The sequence below is a fragment of the Pseudophryne corroboree genome, chromosome 1, assembly GCF_028390025.1.
Source record: "Pseudophryne corroboree isolate aPseCor3 chromosome 1, aPseCor3.hap2, whole genome shotgun sequence".
NCBI lineage: Eukaryota > Metazoa > Chordata > Amphibia > Anura > Myobatrachidae > Pseudophryne > Pseudophryne corroboree.
In genome coordinates, this window is record NC_086444.1 from 313689742 (window position 1) to 313710531 (window position 20790).

The 20790-nt window shown below is 48.1% G+C and overlaps 1 protein-coding gene across 23 annotated transcripts in view; it reads left to right on the top strand.

Annotated features, from left to right (window-relative positions):
- Positions 1–20790, top strand: part of PITPNM2 (phosphatidylinositol transfer protein membrane associated 2) — a 545353-nt gene that overhangs the window by 493430 nt on the left and 31133 nt on the right. For all 23 annotated transcript variants that reach the window (XM_063964525.1, XM_063964523.1, XM_063964527.1 and 20 more), the window contains one exon: positions 558–674. In XM_063964525.1, the coding sequence (XP_063820595.1) occupies positions 558–674 (117 nt within the window). The remainder of the gene's footprint in view (positions 1–557; positions 675–20790) is intronic.

Sequence of the window (20790 nt, forward strand, 5' to 3'; positions counted from 1 at the left end):
GAGAGCCTCACATCTCTAGTAATATCAACAGCAAGAAAGGAAGTTACCTAGAGTCGTAGTTGCAGATAATACAGTATAAAGGTAAGCAAGCAGTGGTGTCAGGCAGAAAATGCAGTGGTTGTGTAGGAAGAGATACTGTATTAGTGGCATTTTGTAAGTCACCAGTAAGACCTCACCTCATGGTGTACAATCCTGGAGGTACTATCTCCAGAAGACATTAATCATCTTGAAATAAATTAGGAAGTACTTAGAAATTAACATGCACAGTTCAGGAGAGAGGATTTATATGTGTTATTACAGAAACATTCATATATATTGAGAGTATAATTAGCATTGAGGAAGACAACAAATCCACCTTAAATACATACACCGGGAAATAGGACAGACTAGATGGGTTCTTTTCTATCATATTCTTATTCTAAGTAACTAGTGATTCAGTAGTATTAGAGATGAAGTAGGGGTCACATTGCCAAATGTACACTGTAAAATGATTGCTAAATGTACACTGTAAAATGAATGTTGTTAACCTTGGAACTCTTGGGTATCCCACCTTACAGAATGTTGCTGCCAACCACAGGATTAATGATGCTGTAGCCAATGAAGATGGACCTCAGGCGCTCACTGGGAGGTTTATGTACGGCCCTCTGGACATGGTCACACTCACAGGCGAAAAGGTCGGTTATGTGGGCATTCTGTTCTATAATTGCTTAGTGAACTCAACTATTTGATCATATACAGTATTTTTAACCTTATTTTACAGCTGCATTACTGTGTTGCTTTTTACTACTGTTTTCTAGCTTTTATTATAGCTAGGATGTATTTTTTTGTCTTCTATTGTATGCTAGCACCTTATCTTGTGCTCACCCAAGATTCAAGTTCAGAACATGGGACACCTGGGTTACTATAACTAAACTACTTTAGAACATTATTCAACTTGTTCAGAACATTAAAACGTTTAGCCTCACGGGCTAGTTCACTTGCCACAGGTTCCCAATAGATGTTCATGTGGATAGTGTTCTGAGCGAGTTCATTTATGGGGGGTGGGTCCCATGTTCTTTATTTACTATATATGTAATAATTATTTACTACTTTTCTGATGTAAAGAAAATATTTATTTTCCCCCTAATATGCTATTCCAAAAAAAGCTCTAATCACTAGAAATATTATACATTTCTCTGACGTCCTAGTGGATGCTGGGGACTCCGTAAGGACCAAGGGGGAAAGCGGCTCCGCAGGAGACTGGGCACATCTAAAGAAAGCTTTAGGATCACCTGGTGTGCACTGGCTCCTCCCCCTATGACCCTCCTCCAAGCCTCAGTTAGATTTCTGTGCCCGACGAGAAGGGTGCACACTAGGGGCTCTCCTGAGCTCTTTGTGAAAGTTTTAGTTTAGGTTTATATTTTCAGTGAGACCTGCTGGCAACAGGCTCACTGCATCGAGGGACTAAGGGGAGAAGAAGCGAACTCACCTGCGTGCAGAGTGGATTGGGCTTCTTAGGCTACTGGACATTAGCTCCAGAGGGACGATCACAGGTTCAGCCTGGATGGGTCACCGGAGCCGCGCCGCCGTCCCCCTTACAGAGCCAGAAGAGCGAAGAGGTCCGGAAAAATCGGCGGCAGAAGACGATCCTGTCTTCAGATAAGGTAGCGCACAGCACCGCAGCTGTGCGCCATTGCTCTCAGCACACTTCACACTCCGGTCACTGAGGGTGCAGGGCGCTGGGGGGGGGCAGCGCCCTGAGACGCAATAAATCGATAAAAAACCTTATATGGCTAAAATAAATGCATCACATATAACTCCTGGGCTATATGGATGCATTTAACCCCTGCCAAAACATACAGAAAAAGGATGATAAGGACGCCGAGAAAGGGGCGGAGCCTATCTCCTCAGCACACTGGCGCCATTTTCCCTCACAGCTCAGTTGGAGGGAAGCTCCCTGGCTCTCCCCTGCAGTCACTACACTACAGAAAGGGGTTAAAAAAGAGAGGGGGGGCACAAATTAGGCGCAGTATATAACAATACAGCAGCTATAAAGGGAAAAACACTTATATAAGGTTATCCCTGTATATATATATAGCGCTCTGGTGTGTGCTGGCAAACTCTCCCTCTGTCTCCCCAAAGGGCTAGTGGGGTCCTGTCCTCTATCAGAGCATTCCCTGTGTGTGTGCTGTGTGTCGGTACGTTGGTGTCGACATGTATGAGGAGAAAAATGATGAGGAGACGGAGTAGAGTGTCTGAAATAGTGTTGTCACCCCCTAGGGGGTCGACACCTGAGTGGATGTACTGTTGAAATTGCGTGACAGTGTCAGCTTTGTATAAAAGACAGTGGTTGACATGAGACAGCCGGCTACTCAGCTTGTGCATGTCCAGACGTCTCATACAGGGGCCCTAAAGCGCCCGTTACCTCAGATACAGACGCCGACAAGGGTACTGACTCCTGAGTCGACGGTGAAGAGACAACCGTGATTTCCAATAGGGCCACACATTGCATGATTGAGGCAATGGAAAAAGTTTACACTTTTCTGATAATATGAATACCACCAAAAAAAAAAAAAAAGGGGTATTATGTTTGGTGAGGAAAAACTTCCTGTAGTTTTCCTGAATCTGAGAAATAAAATGAGGTGTGTGATGATGCGTGGGTTTCCCCCCGATAACAATTGATAATTTCTAAAAAGTTATTGGCAGTATACCTTTTCCCGCCAGAGGTTAGGGTGCGTTGGGAAACACCCCCTAGGGTGGATAAAGCGCTCACACGCTTGTAAAAACAAGGGCTCTACCCTCTCCTGAGATGGCCGCCCTTAAGGATCCTGCTGATAGAAAGCAGGAGCGTATCCTAAAATGTATTTACACACATACTGGTGTTATACTGCGACCAGCAATCGCCTCAGCCTGGATGTGCAGTGCTGGGTTGGCGTGGTCGGATTCCCTGACTGGAAATATGATATCCTAGATAAGGACAGTATATTATTGCCTATAGAGCAATTAAAAGATGCATTTCTATATATGCATGATGCACAGCGGAATATTTGCCGACTGGCATCAAGTATAAGTGCGTTGTCCAATTATTCCAGTAAAGTGGTCAGGTGATGCGGATTCCAAACGGCATTTGGAAGTATTGCCTTAAAAGAGGGGATGTACCCCAGGTCGCCTCTCAAAATAAGACGCCGTATTATCAGGCGCAGTCCTGGTTGGCAAGCGGACAAAAGGGTTCCTCTTTTCTGCTCGTGACAGAGGGAGAGGAAAATGGCTGCAGAGATCAGCCAGTTCCAAGGAACAGAAACCCTTTTCCGCCTCTGCCAAGCCCTCAGTATGACGCTAGGGCTTTACAAGTTCAGGCACGGTGGGGTCCCGTTCTCAATGAATTTCAGTGCGCAGTGGGCTCACTCGCAAGTAGACCCCTGGATCCTTCAGATAATATTTCAGGGGTACAAATTGGAATTCGAGACGTATTCCCCTCGCCGTTTCCAAAAGTCTGTTTTACCGACGTCTCCCGCTGACAGGGAGGCAGTTTTGGAAGCCATTCACAAGCTGTATTCCCAGCAGGTGATAATCAAGGTACCCCTCCTGCAACAGGGAAAGGGGTATTATTATTCCACACTATTGTGGTACCGAAGCCAGACGGCTCGGTGAGACCGATTTTAAAATCTAAAATCTAAAATCTTTGAACACTTGCATACAGAGGTTCAAATTCAAAATTGAGTCACTCAGAGCAGTGATTGCAAACCTGGAAGAAGGGGACTACATGATGTCTCGGGACATCAAGGATGCTTACCTTCATGTCAAAATATACCCTTCTCACCAAGGGTATTTCAGGTTATGGTACAGAACTGTATCAGTTCGGACGCTGCCGTAGGGATGGTCCACGGCACCCCGGGTCTTTACTGAAGTAATGACCGAAATGATGATATTCCTTCGAAGGAAGGGAATTTTAGTTATCCTTTACTTGGACGATTCCCTGATAAGGGTAAGATCCAGGGAACAGTTGGAGATCGGTGTAGCACTATATCAGGTAGTGTTGCGGCAGCACGATTGGATTTTCAATATTCCAAAATCGCAGCTGATTCCGACGACTTGTCTTCTGTTCCTAGGGATGATTCTGGACATAGTCCAGAAAGAAGGTGCTTCTCCCGGAGGAGAAAGCCAGGGAGTTATCCGAGCTAGTCAGGAACCTCCTAAAACCGAACCAAGTCTCAGTGCATCAATGCACAAGGGTTCTGGGTAAAAATGGTGGCTTCCTACGAAGCAATCCCATTCGGCAGATTCCACGCACAGTGGAACCTTCTGGACAAATGGTCCGGGTCGCATCTTCAGATGCTTCAGCGGATAACCCTGTCACCAGGGACAAGGGTATCCCTCCTGTGGTGGTTGCAGAGTGCTCATCTTCTAGAGGGCCGCAGATTCGGCATTCGGGACTGGGTCCTGGTGGCCACGGATGCCAGCCTGCGAGGCTGGGGAGCAGTCACACAGGGAAGGAATTTCCAGGGCTTATGGTCAAGCCTGGAGACATCTCTTCATATAAACATTCTGGAACTAAGGGCCATTTATAATGCCCTAAGTCAAGCGAAACCCCTGCTTCAGGGTCAGGCGGTATTGATCCAATCGGACAACATCACGTCAGGCGCCCACGTAAACAGACAGGGCGGCACGAGAAGCAGGAGGGCAATGGCAGAAGCTGCAAGGATTTTAGCTGGGCGGAAAATCATGTGATAGCACTGTCAGCAGTGTTCATTCCGGGAGTGGACAACTGGGAAGCAGACTTCCTCAGCAGACACGACCTTCACCCGGGAGAGTGGGGACTTCACCCAGAAGTCTTCCACCTGATTGTAAACCGTTGGGAAAAACAAAAGGTGGACATAATGGCATCCCGTCTAAACAAAAAACTAGACAGATATTGCGCCAGGTCAAGGGACCCTCAGGCAATAACGGTGGACGCTCTGGTAACACCGTGGGTGTACCAGTCAGTGTATGTGTTCCCTTCTCTGCCCCTCATACCAAAAGTACTGAGAATCATAAGAAGGAGAGGAGTAAGAACTATACTCGTGGTTCCGGATTGGCCAAGAAGGACTTGGTATCCGGAACTTCAAGAGATGCTCACGGACGAACCGTGGCCTCTACCTCTAAGAAAGGACCTGCTCCAGCAAGGGCCTTGTCTGTTCCAAGACTTACCGCGGCTGCGTTTGACGGCATGGCGGTTGAATGCCGGATCCTGAAGATCCCTACCCTGGTCAAGGCCAGGAAAGACGTAACCGCAAAACATTATCACCGCATTTGGCGAAAATATGTTGCGTGGGGTGAGGCCAAGAAGGCCCCTACAGAGGAATTTCAACTGGGTCGTTTCCTCCATTTCCTGCAAACAGGACTGTCTATGGGCCTAAAATTAGGGTCCATTAAGGTTCAAATTTCGGCCCTGTCGATTTTCTTCCAAAAAGAACTGGCTTCAGTGCCTGAAGTTCAGACATTTGTAAAAGGGGTGCTGCATATACAGTCTCCTTTTGTGCCTCCAGTGGCACCTTGGGGATCTCAATGTTGTGTTGAGTTTCCTAAAGTCACATTGGTTTGAACCACTCACCACTGTATACTTAAAATATCTCACATGGAAGTGACGAATTAGCCCTGGTTTCAGCCAGGCGTGTGTCAGAATTGGCGGCTTTATCATATAAAAGCCCTTACTTAATATTTCATTCTGAAAGGGCAGAATTGAGGACTCGTCCTCAAATTTTCTACCTAAGGTGGTTTCTGCATTTCACATGAACCAACCTATTGTGGTGCCTGCGGCTACTAAGGACTTGGAGGATTCCAAGTTGCTTGACGTGGTCAGGACCCTGAAAATACATGTTTCCAGGACGGCTGGAGTCAGAAAATCTGACTCGCTGTTTATCCTGTATGCACCCAACAAACTGGGTGCCCCTGCTTCTAAGCAGACGATTGCTCGTTGGATTTGTAGTACAATTCAGCTTGCACATTCTGTGGCAGGCCTGCCACAGCCAAAAATCTTAAAATGCCCACTCCACAAGGAAGGTGGGCTCATCTTGGGCAGCTGCCCGAGGGGTCTCGGCTTTACAACTTTGCCGAGCAGTTACTTGGTCAGGAGCAAATACGTTTGTAAAATTCTACAAATTTGATACCCTGGCTAAAGAGGACCTGGAGTTCTCTCATTCGGTGCTGCAGATTCATCCGCACTCTCCCGCCCGTTTGGGAGCTTTGGTATAATCCCCATGGTCCTTACGGAGTCCCCAGCATCCACTAGGACGTCAGAGAAAATAAGAATTTACTTACCGATAATTCTATTTCTCGTAGTCCGTAGTGGATGCTGGGCGCCCATCCCAAGTGCGGATTGTCTGCAATACTGGTACATAATTATTGTTACCAAAAAATTCGGGTTATTGTTGTAGTGAGCCATCTTTTCTAGAGGCTCCTCTATTATCATGCTGTTAACTGGGTTCAGATCACAAGTTGTACAGTGTGATTGGTGTGGCTGGTATGAGTCTTACCCGGGATTCAAAATCCTTCCTTATTGTGTACGCTCGTCCGGGCACAGTATCCTAACTGAGGCTTGGAGGAGGGTCATAGGGGGAGGAGCCAGTGCACACCAGGTGATCCTAAAGCTTTCTTTAGATGTGCCCAGTCTCCTGCGGAGCCGCTTTCCCCCTTGGTCCTTACGGAGTCCCCAGCATCCACTACGGACTACGAGAAATAGAATTATCGGTAAGTAAATTCTTATTTTTTCATTATTATATATAAATATAGAAGTAAGTGGAGGATCAAAGGCGATAAGCATAGCCACTCAGAAAGAACAAACAATACAATATGGTCCTTTATATCTGTAATCGAGCCAACTTTTTCCCTCACGGTTAATGGAGGATTCGACGAACCATATAACAAAAAAAAGAGAGAAAAAGACAAAAAAACAAAGTGTAGTATAGCTTTCTCTGACGTCCTAGTGGATGCTGGGAACTCCGTAAGGACCATGGGGAATAGCGGCTCCGCAGGAGACTGGGCACAACTAAAGAAAGCTTTAGGACTACCTGGTGTGCACTGGCTCCTCCCTCTATGACCCTCCTCCAGACCTCAGTTAGAATTTTGTGCCCGACTGAGCTGGATGCACACTAGGGGCTCTCCTGAGCTCTTAGAAAAATAAAGTTTATTTTAGGTTTTTTATTTTCAGTGAGATCTGCTGGCAACAGACTCACTGCTACGAGGGACTAAGGGGAGAGAAGCGAACCTACCTGCTTGCAGCTAGCTTGGGCTTCTAGGCTACTGGACCCCATTAGCTCCAGAGGGATCGAACACAGGCCCAGCCTCGGTCGTCCGGTCCCGGAGCCGCGCCGCCGTCCCCCTTACAGAGCCAGAAGCAAGAAGAGGGTCCTGGAAATCGGCGGCAGAAGACCTCGGTCTTCATCAAGGTAGCGCACAGCACTGCAGCTGTGCGCCATTGCTTCCCATGCACACCTCACACTCCGGTCACTGATGGGTGCACGGCGCTGGGGGGGGGCGCCCTGGGCTGCAATATTGAGTACCTTGGCTGGCAAATAACACATAATATAGTCATAGAGACTATATATGTGTAAAATACCCCTGCCAGATATACATAGAAAAAAGCGGGAGAAGTCCGCCGAAAAAGGGGCGGGGCTATCTCCCTCAGCACACTGGCACCATTTTCCCTCACAGCTCCGCTGGAAGGATCGCTCCCAGGCTCTCCCCTGCAGTTTCCAGACTACATAGGGTCAAAAAGAGAGGGGGGGCACTAAATTTAGGCGCAATATTGTGTATACAAGCAGCTATTGGGAAAAATCACTCAGTTATAGTGTTAATCCCTGTGTTATATAGCGCTGTTGGTGTGTGCTGGCATACTCTCTCTCTGTCTCCCCAAAGGGCTTTGTGGGGTCCTGTCCTCAGTCAGAGCATTCCTTGTGTGTGTGCGGTGTGTCGGTACGGCTGTGTCGACATGTTTGATGAGGAGGCTTATGTGGAGGCGGAGCAGGTGCCGATAAATGTGATGTCACCCCCTGCGGGGTCGACACCTAAATGGATGGTTATGTGGAAGGAATTACGCGACAGTGTCGACTCCTTACATAAAAGGTTTGACGACATAGCAGATGTGGGACAGCCGGCTTCTCAGCCTGTGCCTGCCAAGACGTCTCTAAAGCCATCAGGGGCTCTAAAACGCCCGCTACCTCAGATGGCAGACACAGATGTCGACACGGATACTGACTCCAGTGTCGACGATGATGAGACTAGTGTACATTCCAATAGAGCCACCCGTTACATGATTACGGCAATGAAAAATGTGTTGCATATTTCTGATATTACCCCAGGTACCACAAAAAAGGGTATTGTGTTTGGGGAGAAAAAACTACCAGTGGTTTTTCCCCCATCTGATGAATTAAATGAAGTGTGTGAAGAAGCGTGGGCTTCCCCCGATAAGAAACTGGTAATTTCTAAAAAGTTACTAATGGCTTACCCTTTCCCGCCAGAGGACAGGTCACGTTGGGAGACATCCCCTAGGGTGGATAAAGCGCTCACACGTCTGTCAAAAAAGGTGGCACTACCGTCTCTGGACACGGCCGCCCTAAAGGAACCTGCAGATAGAAAGCAGGAGGCTATCCTGAAGTCTGTATATACACACTCAGGTATTATACTGAGACCGGCTATTGCTTCAGCATGGATGTGCAGTGCTGCAGCTGCGTGGTCAGATTCCCTGTCGGAAAACATTGATACCCTAGACAGGGACACTATATTGCTAACCGTAGAGCATATTAAAGACGCTGTCTTGTACATGAGAGATGCACAGAGGGATATTTGCCGGCTGGCATCTAAAATAAACGCAATGTCCATTTCTGCCAGGAGAGGATTGTGGACTCGGCAGTGGACAGGAGATGCAGATTCTAAAAGGCACATGGAAGTATTGCCTTACAAGGGTGAGGAGTTGTTTGGGGATGGTCTCTCGGACCTTGTTTCCACAGCGACAGCTGGGAAGTCAGCATTTTTACCCCATGTTCCCTCACAGCCAAAGAAAGCACCGTATTATCAGGTACAGTCCTTTCGGCCCCAGAAAGGCAAGCGGGTTAGAGGCGCGTCCTTTCTGCCCAGAGGCAGAGGTAGAGGGAAAAAGCTGCAACATACAGCCAGTTCCCAGGAACAAAAGTCCTCCCCCGCTTCCTCTAAGTCCACCGCATGACGCTGGGGCTCCACAGGCGGAGCCAGGTACGGTGGGGGCCCGTCTCAAGAACTTCAGCGATCAGTGGGCTCGCTCACGGGTGGATCCCTGGATTCTACAAGTAGTATCTCAGGGGTACAAGCTGGAATTCGAGACGTCTCCCCCTCGCTGTTTCCTCAAATCTGCCTTGCCGACAGCTCCCCCGGACAGGGAGGCAGTGCTGGAGGCGATTCACAAGCTGTATTCTCAGCAGGTGATAATCAAGGTACCCCTCCTTCAACAAGGACGGGGTTACCATTCCACAATGTTTGTGGTACCGAAACCGGACGGTTCGGTGAGACCCATTTTAAATTTAAAATCCTTGAACACTTATATAAGAAGGTTCAAGTTCAAGATGGAATCGCTCAGGGCGGTGATTGCAAGCCTGGACGAGGGGGATTCCATGGTATCACTGGACATCAAGATGCTTACCTGCATGTCCCCATTTACCCTCCTCACCAGGAGTACCTCAGATTTGTGGTACAGGACTGTCATTACCAATTCCAGACGTTGCCGTTTGGTCTGTCCACGGCACCGAGGGTATTGACCAAGGTAATGGCCGAAATGATGATACTCCTTCGGAGAAAGGGAGTTTTAATTATCCCGTACTTGGACGATCTCCTTATAAAGGCGAGGTCCAGGGAACAGTAGTTGATCGGTGTAGCACTAGCTCGGGAAGTGCTACAACAGCACGGCTGGGTCCTGAATATTCCAAAGTCGCAGCTGGTTCCTACAACGCGTCTACTGTTCCTGGGGATGGTTCTGGACACAGAACAGAAAAAAGTATTTCTCCCGGAGGAGAAGGCCAAGGAGTTGTCATCTCTAGTCAAAGACCTCCTAAAACCAAAACAGGTGTCGGTGCACCACTGCACGCGAGTCCTGGGAAAGATGGTGGCTTCTTACGAAGCAATTCCATTCGGAAGGTTCCATGCAAGGATCTTTCAGTGGAATCTGTTGGACAAGTGGTCCGGATCGCATCTTCAGATGCATCGGCTGATAACCCTGTCTCCAAGGACCAGGGTGTCGCTGTTGTGGTGGCTGCAGAGTGCTCATCTTCTAGAGGGCCGCAGATTCGGCATACAGGACTGGGTCCTGGTGACCACGGATGCCAGCCTTCGAGGTTGGGGGGCAGTCACACAGGGAAAAAACTTCCAGGGACTATGGACAAGTCAGGAGACTTCCCTACACATAAATATTCTGGAACTAAGGGCCATTTACAATGCCCTAAGTCAGGCAAGACCCCTGCTTCAACACCAGCCGGTGCTGATCCAGTCAGACAACATCACGGCGGTCGCCCATGTAAACCGACAGGGCGGCACAAGAAGCAGGATGGCAATGGCAGAAGCCACAAGGATTCTCCGATGGGCGGAAAATCATGTGTTCGCACTGTCAGCAGTGTTCATTCCCGGAGTGGACAACTGGGAAGCAGACTTTCTCAGCAGACACGACCTCCACCCGGGAGAGTGGGGACTTCATCCAGAAGTCTTCCAAATGATTGTACACCGGTGGGAAAGGCCACAGGTGGACATGATGGCGTCCCGCCTCAACAAAAAGCTAAAAAGATATTGCGCCAGGTCAAGGGACCCTCAGGCGATAGCTGTGGACGCTCTGGTAACACCGTGGGTGTACCGGTCGGTGTATGTGTTCCCTCCTCTGCCTTTCATACCCAAGGTACTGAGACTAATAAGAAGGAGAGGAGTAAGAACTATACTCATTGTTCCGGATTGGCCAAGAAGAGCTTGGTACCCAGAACTTCAAGAAATGATCTCAGAGGACCCATGGCCTCTGCCGCTCAGACAGGACCTGCTGCAGCAGGGGCCCTGTCTGTTCCAAGACTTACCGCGGCTGCGTTTGACGGCATGGCGGTTGAACGCCGGATCCTGAAGGAAAAGGGCATTCCGGAGGAAGTTATCCCTACGCTTATTAAAGCTAGGAAAGAAGTGACCGCAAACCATTATCACCGCATATGGCGGAAATATGTTGCGTGGTGTGAGGCCAGGAAGGCCTCAACGGAGGAATTTCAGCTAGGTTGATTTCTGCACTTCCTACAGTCAGGGGTGACTATGGGCCTAACATTGGGTTCCATTAAGGTCCAGATTTCGGCTCTATCGATTTTCTTCCAAAAAGAACTGGCTTCACTACCTGAAGTTCAGACATTTGTTAAGGGAGTGCTGCATATTCAGCCCCCTTTTGTGCCCCCAGTGGCACCTTGGGATCTCAACGTGGTGTTGGATTTCCTAAAGTCGCATTGGTTTGAACCACTTAAAACCGTGGAACTAAAATATCTCACGTGGAAAGTGGTCATGCTGTTGGCCTTGGCTTCGGCCAGGCGTGTGTCAGAATTGGCGGCTTTGTCTTGTAAAAGCCCTTATCTGATTTTCCATATGGATAGGGCGGAATTGAGGACTCGTCCCCAATTTCTCCCAAAGGTGGTTTCAGCGTTTCATTTGAACCAGCCTATAGTGGTGCCTGCGGCTACTCGTGACTTGGAGGACTCCAAGTTGCTGGACGTAGTCCGGGCCCTAAAAATCTGTTTCCAGGACAGCTGGAGTCAGAAAGACTGACTCGCTATTTATCCTGCATGCGCCCAACAAGTTTGGTGCGCCTGCTTCAAAGCAGACTATTGCTCGCTGGATCTGTAGCACGATTCAACTTGCACATTCTGTGGCTGGACTGCCGCATCCTAAATCTGTAAAAGCCCATTCCACGAGGAAGGTGGGCTCTTCTTGGGCGGCTGCCCGAGGGGTCTCGGCTTTACAACTTTGCCGAGCAGCTACTTGGTCGGGGTCAAACACATTTGCTAAATTCTACAAGTTTGATACCCTGGCTGAGGAGGACCTAGAGTTCGCTCATTCGGTGCTGCAGAGTCATCCGCACTCTCCCGCCCGTTTGGGAGCTTTGGTATAATCCCCATGGTCCTTACGGAGTTCCCAGCATCCACTAGGACGTCAGAGAAAATAAGATTTTACTCACCGGTAAATCTATTTCTCGTAGTCCGTAGTGGATGCTGGGCGCCCGTCCCAAGTGCGGATTGTCTGCAATACTTGTATATAGTTATTGTTTAACTAAAGGGTTATTGTTGAGCCATCTGTTGAGAGGCTCAGTTATATTTCATACTGTTAACTGGGTATAGTATCACGAGTTATACGGTGTGATTGGTGTGGCTGGTATGAGTCTTACCCGGGATTCAAAATCCTTTCCTTATTGTGTCAGCTCTTCCGGGCACAGTATCCTAACTGAGGTCTGGAGGAGGGTCATAGAGGGAGGAGCCAGTGCACACCAGGTAGTCCTAAAGCTTTCTTTAGTTGTGCCCAGTCTCCTGCGGAGCCGCTATTCCCCATGGTCCTTACGGAGTTCCCAGCATCCACTACGGACTACGAGAAATAGATTTACCGGTGAGTAAAATCTTATTTTAAATGGTAAATTTCCATATGCTTGCTATATGTATGGCGCCCATGAACGGGGAATAACTGCCTAAATGATTCTTATCTAGTTTATAAGTATCAGACACCCTCTTTCTCTCAGCCTCGGGTTGTTCTGTTCAGTTGGGCTGGGTGGAAGTTGGGATTCTCATTTATCTCTTTGAATGTCGTTACTGGCTGGGGTGTGCTAGGGGTAAGCACGCCGTGTTTGAAGTTAGCCTTATGGGTTTATATATTGCTGGAAGTTCTTTTCTCTGACGTCCTAGTGGATGCTGGGGACTCCGTCAGGACCATGGGGATATAGCGGCTCCGCAGGAGACAGGGCACAATAATAAAAGCTTTAGGATCAGGTGGTGTGCACTGGCTCCTCCCCCTATGACCCTCCTCCAAGCCTCAGTTAGATTTTTGTGCCCGACGAGAAGGGTGCAATCTAGGTGGCTCTCCTGAGCTGCTTAGAATAAAAGTTTAAGTTAGGTTTTTTATTTTCAGTGAGTCCTGCTGGCAACAGGCTCACTGCTACGAGGGACTTAGGGGAGAGAAGAAAACTCACCTGCGTGCAGGATGGATTTGCTTCTTAGGCTACTGGACACCATTAGCTCCAGAGGGAGTCGGAACACAGGTCTCACCCTGGGGTTCGTCCCGGAGCCGTGCCGCCGACCCCCCTTACAGATGCCGAAGTTGAAGAGGTCCAGAAACAGGCGGCAGAAGACTTTCAGTCTTCATAAGGTAGCGCACAGCACTGCAGCTGTGCGCCATTGTTGTCAGCACACTTCACCAACAGTCACCAACTGTCACTGAGGGTGCAGGGCGCTGGGGGGGGCGCCCTGGGCAGCAATGTATAATACCTTTTGATGGCTAAAATACATCACATATAGCCCTTGAGGCTATATGGATGTATTTAACCCCTGCTAGATCTCACAAACTCCGGGAGAAGAGCCCGCCGAAAAGGGGGCGGGGCCTATTCTCCTCAGCACACGGCGCCATTTTCCTGCTCAGCTCTGCTGTGAGGAAGGCTCCCAGGCTCTCCCCTGCACTGCACTACAGAAACAGGGTTAAAACAGAGAGGGGGGGCACTTATTTGGCGATATGATTACATATATAAAAATGCTATAAGGGAAAACACTTGTATAAGGGGTTGTCCCTGTATAATTATGGCGTTTTTGGTGTGTGCTGGCAAACTCTCCCTCTGTCTCCCCAAAGGGCTAGTGGGGTCCTGTCCTCTGTCAGAGCATTCCCTGTGTGTGTGCTGTGTGTCGGTACGTGTGTGTCGACATGTAGGAGGACGATGTTGGTGAGGAGGCGGAGCAAATTGCCTGTATTGGTGATGTCACTCTCTAGGGAGTCGACACTGGAATGGATGGCTTATTTAGGAATTACGTGATAATGTCAACACGCTGCAAGGTCGGTTGACGACATGAGACGGCCGGCAAACAAATTAGTACCTGTCCAGGCGTCTCAGACACCGTCAGGGGCTTGTAAAAACGCCCATTTACCTCAGTCGGTCGACACAGACACGGACACTGACTCCAGTGTCGACGGTGAAGAAACAAACGTATTTTCCTTTAGGGCCACACGTTTCATGTTAAGGGCAATGAAGGAGGTGTTACATATTTCTGATACTACAAGTACCACAAATAAGGGTATTATGTAGGGTGTGAATAAACTACTTGTAGTTTTTCCTGAATCAGATAAATTAAATGAAGTGTGTGATGATACGTGGGTTTCCTCCGATAGAAAATTATTGGCGGTATACCCTTTCCCGACAGAAGTTAGGGCGAGTTGGGAAACACACCTTAGGGTGAATAAGGCGCTCACACACTTATAAAAACAAGTGGCGTTACCGTCTCCAGATACGGCAGCCCTCAAGGAGCCAGCTGATAGGAAGCTGAAAAATATCCTAAAAGTATATACACATATACTGGTGTTATACTACGACCAGCAATCGCCTCAGCCTGGATGTGCAGCGCTGAGGGGGCTTGGTCGGATTTCCTGACTGAAAATATTGATACCCTTGACAGGGACAAGATTTTATTGACTATAGAGCATTTTAAGGATGCATTTCTATATATGCGAGATGCGCAGAGGGATATTTGCATTCTGGCATCAAGAGTAAATGTGATGTCCATATCTGCCAGACGACAGTGGTCAGGTGATGCAGATTCCAGACGGCACATGGAAGTATTGCCGTATAAAGGGGCGGTCCATCGGACCTGGTGGCCATGGCAACAGCTGAAAAATCCACCTTTTGTTACCCCAAGTCACATCTCAGCAGAAAAGGACACAGTCTTTTCAGTCTCAGTCCTTTCGTCCCCATAAGGGCAGGCGGGCAAAAGGGCCAGTCATATCTGCCCAGGGGTAGAGGAAAGGGAAGAAGACTGCAGCAGGCAGCCCATTCCCAGGAACAGAAGCCCTCCACAGCTTCTGCCAAGTCCGCAGCATGACGCTGGGGCCGTACAAGCGGACTCAGGTGCGGTAGGGGGTCATCTCAAGAGTTTCAGCACGCAGTGGGCTCACTCACAAGTGGACTCCTGGATCCTACACGTAGTATCCCAGGTGTACATTGGAAATTCGAGACGTCTCCCCCTCACAAGTTCCTGAAGTCTGCTTTACCAACGTCTCCCTCCGACAGGGAGGCAGTATTGGGAACAATTCACAGGCTGTATTCCCAGCAGGTGATAATCAAAGTACCCCTTCTACAACAAGGGAAGGGGTATTATTCCACACTATATTGTGGTACTGAAGCCAGACGGCTAGGTGAGATCTGAAATATTTGAACACTTGCATACAAGCGTTCAAATCAAGATGGAGTCACTCAGAGCAGTGATAGCGAACCAGGAAGAAGGGGACGATATGGTGTCACTGGATATCAGGGACGCTTACCTACATGTCCAAATTTGCCCTTCTCACCAAGGGTACCTCAGGTTCGTGGTACAGAACTGTCACTATCAGTTCAGACGCTGCCGTTTGGATTGTCCACGGCACCCCGGGTCTTTACCAAGGTAATGGCCGAAATGATGATTCTTCTTAAAAGAAATATGGACGCTTTCCTGATAAGGGCAAGGTCCAGAGAACAGTTGGAGGTCGGAGTAGCACTATCTTAAGTAGTTCTACGACAGCACAAGTGGATTCTAAATATTCCAAAATCGCAGTTTTTTCCGACGACACGTCTACTGTTCCTAGGGATGATTCTGGACACAGTCCAGAAAAGGATGTTTTCTCCCGGAGAAGAAAGCCAGGGAGTTATCCGAGCTAGTCAGGAACCTCCTAAAACCAGGAAAAGTATCAGTGCATCATTGCACAAGGATCCTGTGAAAAATGGTGGTTTCTTACAAAGCGATCCCATTCGGTAGATTTCACGCAAGAACCTTTACGTGGGATCTGCTGGAAAAATGGTCCGGATCGCATCTTCAGATGCATCAGCGGATAACCCTGTCTCCAAGGACAAGGGTGTTTCTTCTGCGGTGGCTGCAGAGTGCTCATCTATGAAAGGGCCGCAGATTCGGCATTCAGGACTGGGTCCTGGTGACCACGGATGCCAGCCTGAGTGGCTGGGGAGCAGTCACACAAGGAAAAAATTTCCAGAGAGTGTGATCGAGTCTGAAGACTTCTCTCCACATAAATATACTGGAGCTAAGGGCAATTTACAATGCTCTAAGCTTAGCAAGACCTCTGCTTCAAGGTCAGCCGGTATTGATCCAGTGGGACAACATCAAGGCAGTCGCCCACGTAAACAGACAGGGCGGCACAAGAAGCAGGAGGGAAATGGCAGAAACTGCAAGGATTCTTCGCTGGGCGAAAAATCATGTGATAACACTCTCAGCAGTGTTCATTCCGGGAGTGGAAAACTGGGAAGCAGACTTCCTCAGCAGGCATGACCTCCACCCGGGAGAGTGGGGACTTCATCGGGAAGTCTTCCACATGATTGTAAACCGTTGTGAAAAACCAAAGGTGGACATGATGGCGTCCCGCCTGAACAAAAAACTAGATATTGCGCCAGGTCAAGGGACCCTCAGGCAATAGCGGTGGACGCTCTGGTAACACTGTGGATGTACCAGTCAGAGTATGTGTTCCCTCCTATGCCTCTCATACAAAAAGTACTGAGAATCATAAGAGGGAGATGAGTAAGAATGATACTCGTGGTTCCGGATTGGCCAAGAAGGACTTGGTACCCGAAACTTCAAGAGATGTTCACGGAAGACCCGTGGCCTCTACCTTTAAGAAAGGACCTGCTCCAGCAGGGGCCTTGTCTGTTCCAAGACTTACCGCGGCCGCGTTTGACGGCATGGCGGTTGAACGCCGGATCCTGAAAGGGCATTCCAGATGAAGTCATCCCTACCCTGGTCGAAGACAGGAAGGATGTAACCGCAAAACATTTTCACCGCATTTGGCGAAGATATGTTGCGTGGTGTGAGGCCAAGAAGGCCCCTACAGAGGAATTCCAACTGGGTCGTTTCCTACATTTCCTGAAAACAGGACTGTCTATGGGCCTAAAATTAGGGTCCATTAAGGTTCAAATTTCGGCCCTGTCGAATTTCTTCCAGAAAGAACTGGCTTTAGTGCCTGACGTTCAGATGTTTGTAAAAGGGGTACTGCATATACAGCCTCCTTTTGTGCCCCAGTGGCACCTTGGGATCTCAATGTTGTTTTGAGTTTCCTAAAGTCACATTGGTTTGAACCACTCACCACTGTGGACTTAAAATATCTCACATGGAAGGTGACGATGCTATTAGCCCTGGCTTCAGCCAGGCGTGTGTCAGAATTGGCGGCTTTATCATATATAAAGCCCTTACTTAATTTTTCATTCTGACAGGGCAGAATTGAGGACTCGTCCTCAATTTCTCCTTAAGGTGTTTTCTGTTTTTCATGAACCAACCTATTGTGGTACCTGCGGGTACTAGGGACTTGGAGGACTCCAAGTTACTTGACGTTGTCAGGGCCCTGAAAAATATGTTTCCAGGAAGGCTGGAGTCAGAAAATCTGACTCGCTGTTTAGCCTGTATGCACCCAACAAGATGGGTGCTCCTGCTTCTAAGCAGACGATTGCTCGCTGGATTTGTAATACAATTCAGTGTACACATTCTGTGGCAGGCCTGCCACAGCCAAAATCGGTAAAAGCCCATTCCAAAAGGAAGGGGGCTCATCTTGGGCGACTGCCCGAGGGGTCTCGGCTTTACAACTTTGCCGAGCAGTTACTTGGTCAGGGGAAAACACGTTTGCTAAATTCTACAAATTTGATACCCTGGCTGAGGAGGACATGGAGTTCTCTAATTCGGTGCTGCAGGGTCATCCGCACTCTCCCGCCCGTTTGGGAGCTTTGGTATAATCCCCATGGTCCTGACGGAGTCCCCAGCATCCACTAGGACGTCAGAGAAAATAAGATTTTACTTACCGATAAATCTATTTCTCGTAGTCCGTAGTGGATGCTGGGCGCCCATCCCAAGTGCGGATTGTCTGCAATACTTGTACATAGTTATTGTTACAAAAATCGGGTTATTCTTGTTGTGAGCCATCTTTTCAGAGGCTCCTTCGTTGTTATCATACTGTTAACTGGGTTCAGATCACAGGTTGTACGGTGTGATTGGTGTGGCTGGTATGAGTCTTACCCGGGATTCAATATCCTTCCTTATTATGCACGCTCGTCCGGGCACAGTATCCTAACTGAGGCTTGGAGGAGGGTCATAGGGGGAGGAGCCAGTGCACACCACCTGATCCTAAAGCTTTTATTATTGTGCCCTGTCTCCTGCGGAGCCGCTATATCCCCATGGTCCTGACGGAGTCCCCAGCATCCACTACGGACTACGAGAAATAGATTTATCGGTAAGTAAAATCTTATTATTCCTTGGACGGTGGAGGCGAGTTGATACCTCTTGTCCTGTTATGTTTCTTTTTTTTCCATGTGTTGTTACCCTCTTTGTGTCTTGTCTTGTCCCCCCTGTATGTTTGCTCAAGTGTCGCGGTGGAATGAGCAGCGGTGGCTGGACCACTACTTCCTTTATGTACTCGTCATTACTTCAGTGGGTTTGTTTAGATTAGCTGCATGTCGTCTCTAACAATTAGCACATGGAATGTGGGGGGTATTAACTTCCCGGCTAAGAGAAAAAAAAAATCCTTATGTATCTGAACAAGCTGCGCATGGATATAGCGTTCTTGCAGGAAACGCACCTCCTCCCTCTAGAGATAGCCAAACTTAACACACTTTGGTGGTCAGTGTTGGCCTCGGCCCCATACTCCTCTAAGGCACGGGGGGTGGCCATACTGATTAGACAGTCATTATCTCATACTGTTCATTCTGTAAAGGTTGACCCACAGGGTCGGTATGTTATTGCAGACGTTACAGTAGATTGCACACGCTTATTGCTATGTAACATATATGCTCCGAATAACTGTCCCAAAGCGTTCTTCCTAGATATGTTGAACAAATTGTATGGTCATACAGATTCTAACATTGTGTTAGGGGGGGATTTCAATGTGGTTTTGTCTCATGTTTTAGATAGGAATGTGGCTTCGAGTCGGGGGAATAGCACCCCGAAAGTTGGTGTTCAGTATTTAACACGCGGTCTGCGGGTGGTGGATGTGTGGAGGGTGTGCTCAGAGCCGGCCATAGGCATAGGCAAACTAGGCAATTGCCTAGGGCATTTGATATGCCTAGGGGCATCAGCAGCTTCTGCTGATTAAAATGATATGCGGCATGCCTATATTCTGTGTGTAGCATTTCATATGCAGATACAGCAACAGTCTCACATAGTATATAGGCATGCTGCATATCATTTTAATCAGCAGAAGCTGCTTGTGCATCCTAGCCACATAGCAATGCAAATAAGATGCATTTTTATAAAAAAAAAAAGGTGTGCCTGACGTTAGCATTGAGGCAAGATTTATGAGGGCACATCTGTATCCAAGCAGAGGCAGAGGTCACAGTGTTAGTGGCAGTGTGAGCGCTGTGTGCATGTGAGTGGGTTGGTTGTGCAGTAGTATTCAGAATATGTGTAAGGAGCATTATGTGTGTCATGTAAAAATGCATTATTAATGTGCAACATATGTGTAAGGGGCACTGTGTGTCATTATGTGTATAAGGGCACTAATAATGTGCGGCATATGTGTAACAGGGTACTACTGTATGTGTGTCATTATGTGTATAGGGGCACTAATAATGTGCAGCAAATGTGTAGGGGGCACTATGTGTGTCATTATGTGTATAAGGGCATTAATAAAGGTTGTCATAATGTGTAAGGCGCATTATGTTTATAAGGACATTAATAAGGTGTCTCATGTGTAAGGGGCATTACTGTGTGGAATTATGTGTATAAATGCATTACTAATGTGTGGCATTATGAGTATAAGATGCTCTACTATATGGCGTTGCATATAGAAAGGGCACTACTGTGTCGTCTTATGTGAATAAAGAGCAATAGGGTGTGGTGTAATGTGAATAAGGAGCAATTCAGTGTGATGTAATGTGAATAAGGGGCTCTACTGTGAGGAGTAACATTTATAAGGTAAAGTGATACTGCTGTGGGATGTAATATAAATTATGGACACTATCGCATGATCAAATTTGAATAAAGTTGCAGTACTGTGTGGCGTAATTGGAATTGGGGTTACTATTGTGTGTGGCCATGCCCCTTCCCAGCAAGAAGATGCCCCTTGCCAGCAAAAACACACACCTTTTTGGGCCGTGCGCCAAATGTGCGAACTGTTCCTATTTAAAATATAGGGGGTACAAACACCAAAATTAGGACTGCTATGGGTGAGGGGTGGTGGTGCTGGGAAAGAGGTGCAAGGTCAGAGGCGGAACCAGCGGTGGTGCTAGGGGGCACCAGCCAAAATCTTGCATAGGGCATCATATTGGTTAGGGCCGGCTCTGGGTGTGCTATCCGCTAGAACGGGATTATACTTGCTTATCAGCTGCATATGGTACGCTCTCCCGCATTGACTACCTGCTGTTGTCAGAACATATGTTCCCTAAAGTCATGGATGCTAGGATCGAAGCTATTAGCATTTCTCTGACGTCCTAGTGGATGCTGGGAACTCCGTAAGGACCATGGGGAATAGCGGCTCCGCAGGAGACTGGGCACAAAAGTAAAGCTTTAGGACTACCTGGTGTGCACTGGCTCCTCCCCCTATGACCCTCCTCCAAGCCTCAGTTAGATTTTTGTGCCCGGCCGAGAAGGG